This window comes from Palaemon carinicauda, chromosome 28 (assembly GCF_036898095.1).
Source record: "Palaemon carinicauda isolate YSFRI2023 chromosome 28, ASM3689809v2, whole genome shotgun sequence".
In the NCBI taxonomy this organism is placed as follows: domain Eukaryota; kingdom Metazoa; phylum Arthropoda; class Malacostraca; order Decapoda; family Palaemonidae; genus Palaemon; species Palaemon carinicauda.
In genome coordinates this window covers 56,288,399-56,291,698 of record NC_090752.1, presented here as the reverse complement: position 1 = coordinate 56,291,698, position 3,300 = coordinate 56,288,399, and the positions used below count along the sequence as shown (strand labels likewise).

Below are 3,300 nucleotides of genomic sequence, written 5' to 3'. Positions count from 1 at the left end.
TTACTCATACTGGCATTTTCAACACTTAGTAACCTGGTTCAAAACTTTACAAAAATCCTATACTTGAAGCTTCCCATCCTATTGAATTCTTGTGAAGACTGAAATTATCAAACTTATTGAAGCCTGTGAATGAGTCTGTCCTAAAAAAAAAAAGTAGTGATATAGCTTTTTCAAAAGTTTTTTGGGTACTCAATTGTGCTAGTGAGCGACAACATTACTGTCATAGCTTATAAGCAAGGAGGGACTGCCTAGTACAGTCTTTGTAGGTTGACGGTGCACAACTGCTCAGTGAAAAATGATGCTTTCAATATCATAGCACTGCTGAACTGACTCCTCAGATGATTTGACTGTAAGGACATCGTCTTACCCGCCGTGTTTCCTCCCCCTAGACTCTTTTCTGTATATTGTAACTTTATTATTTATTCCACATAGTGGATTTTTGTATAACGATGTTGCGCTCTTTGAGAGCTTTATTTTCATATATAATAATGTATATTTCATTAGGCTACCGCATTGGTATTTATAATTTATATTTAAATGAAAACACAAATGATTTTGGCTGTTGGAAATGTTTCTCTCCCGGGCTACTTATCTGTCTGCACTGTGTAATATAGTGACCGTTGCATGTTCAGTCTCTCTCTGCTCGTCTTGTTGTCCTCACATGACTATTTCACGAGACGAATGACATCTAAAAAGGTTTACCAATGTAAATTTATGTACCAACTGTACTCCGTATTGACGAACCTAATTTCCAGGGATTCCGATAACAATTTCTTTTCTTTCCAGTGGTTCATAACTCATTGGGGCATCTACGGCGAGGTTGTGGTGTGGGCGCTGGTCTGCTTCATTGGAGGGCTTTTGACTCTCATGCTTCCAAAGATGCCAAGATGTCTTCCAGATACTATTACTCACATGATTTGCTACAAAATAGCGTAAGTGATTCTCAGAAATATATTATAGCTATCGTACCATGGGCACCTTCCGAAATGCCATCCTGGATTACACCCCAAAATAAATTAAATAAAATGGTTGAAAGTAAAACTCTACCATAAAAAGAGGGGTTTCTAAAATTTACATCTATCAATAGAGATAGTGCAAGCAACAATGGTTTTGCAAAAACATCATAAAGCTAATTATTAATGGACAAATAGACAAGCTTCCCTCCTGAAGCTTACCCAACCAAACTACCGTATATTATAAAGACATCCCTGAAAATATCTTATCCTCTCAAAATTTAAGCCAATGTCCCTGAGTGATTTATCATTTGTGATATTCTTTTCAAGTATTAATCCTCTAATTTTCCCTTTGGGGTATTGGGTAGAGACATCTGTTCACCTCAGCTGGTGCACTGTATGCATTACTTGGGTGTCTTTGCAGCGTGTTAGCCTTCTATTATTACTTTATCCTTGTTTCCTTTTTCCATCTTGCTGTTCAATCTCTTTTTATTTTACTTCAAATTACATCATCATCATCATCATATCCTACACCTATTGACACAAAGGGCCTCAGTTAGATTTCGCCAGTCGTCTCTCTCTTGAGCTTTTAATTCAATACATCTCCATTCATCATCTCCCACGCTACGTTTCATAGTCCTCATCCATGTAGATCTGAGTTTTCCAACTCTTCTAGCGCCTTGTGGAGCCAAGTTGAATGTTTAGTGAACTAATCTCTTTTGGGGAGTGCAAAGAGCATGTCCGAAACATCTCTATCTACCCTTCACCATAGTCTCATCCACATATGGCTCTCGAGTAATCTCTTATAGTTTCATTTCTAATCTTGTCCTGCCATTTAACTCCCAATATCCTTCTAAGGGCTTTGCTCTCAAATCTACAAAATCTGTTGGATATTGTTTCATTGTCATACCATGACTCGTGTCCATACAGTAACACCGAGTCACCAATCTTACTAAACTCATATTTAGCCTGCATTTTTATCCAGTTATACACAAGCGTTGAAGAGCCTTCGTGTACCCAGCTCCAAATTCATTAAGTGATTTCACTAAGGGACATATTTATGTTGAATAGTAATTGACCTAACCTAACGTAGTCTTCCTAATCAGGCAGTTGAATCTGCGGAACTGCAGAACTTAAAACTTGCAGTAAATGTTTTTATGTTAAGCAGGTTGACATGAGTCTCTCTTCATAGTTTATATAAGACAGATTTACTTTAATGCTGTTACTGATCTCAAGATATTTTATATTTTTTATACATTAATTCTCATATTTACTTTATTTCCTTATTTCCTTTCCTCACTAGGCTATTTTCCCTGATGTAGCCCTTAGGTTTGTAGCTTAGCTGGTCATTTATATATTAATACGATAGCGTGTGTTATTTATTATGTCTCTCACGCTTTAAAGAAAATGGAAATAATTTCATGGTATACTCTTACAAATTCACATTACTTAACCAAAGCACATCTTATATAGTTTCCCAATTTTGTCTTTAGCACCTGACTTTTTCTTTTAAATATTAGGCAAAAATTGAGTTTTATCAATTTCCATAACCTAGATTATAAAATTAATCTCGGGACATTTTATTCAAACATGTATATGTTAGGAACAAGATAATAAGTATTGAAAATTTAATTACGTGTAATTTACACGGGTTCCGCTAGTAATAATAATAATAATAATAATGATAATAATAATAATGTGTTTATTCAATAAGAGAGTAATTAAGTTTATTTCATGGTCTAATTTCCCACAAAGTACGATTAACCCTATAAATCCTAATTGAAAGAAATCCCAATAATATAGATTTACAGTACGTGATAGTGACTGACACTAATAATCTTATTTTCTTTCAGTGAGGAGAAATCGGAGGATTACGAAGAAAGCCAAAATACGCAGCTATAGAAGAAGAAGAAGCTTCCGCGAACCTACGTGGTGACATAATCATGGATGAGGTGTCCTTTTTAGATAACAAATTCAATTATGTACAAAGTTGATACAGAATTTATATAGAATTAAGAGAGATTAAACTAACTTCTTGTAAATGACTTTATTTATCCTCTTGTCTTGGGTAGCGCCATAGCCTCTGTACCTAATCTTCCACTGTCTTGGATTAGAATTTTCTTGCTTGAGGGTACACTCGGTCACACTATTCTATCTCATTTATCTTCCTCTTGTTTTGTTAAAGTTTTTATAGTTTATATAGGATATATTTATTTTAATGTCACTGTTCTTAAAACATATTTTTCCTTGTTTCCTTTCCACGCCGGACTATTTTTCTCTGTTGGAGCCCCTGGGCTTATGCGTGGTGTGTGTGTGTGTGTGTGTGTGTGTGTGTGTGTGTGTGTGT

At 35.3% G+C, this 3,300-nt stretch overlaps 1 protein-coding gene across 2 annotated transcripts in view; it reads left to right on the top strand.

Moving 5' to 3' along the window:
- Positions 1-2,867, top strand: part of LOC137622052 (probable metabolite transport protein CsbC) — a 31,975-nt gene extending 29,108 nt beyond the window's left edge. For both annotated transcript variants that reach the window (XM_068352531.1, XM_068352530.1), the window contains exons 11-12: positions 787-932; positions 2,807-2,867. In XM_068352531.1, coding sequence (XP_068208632.1) covers positions 787-932; positions 2,807-2,855 — 195 coding nt within the window. In that variant the 3' untranslated portion in view covers positions 2,856-2,867. The remainder of the gene's footprint in view (positions 1-786; positions 933-2,806) is intronic.
- Positions 2,868-3,300: the final 433 nt, after the last annotated feature.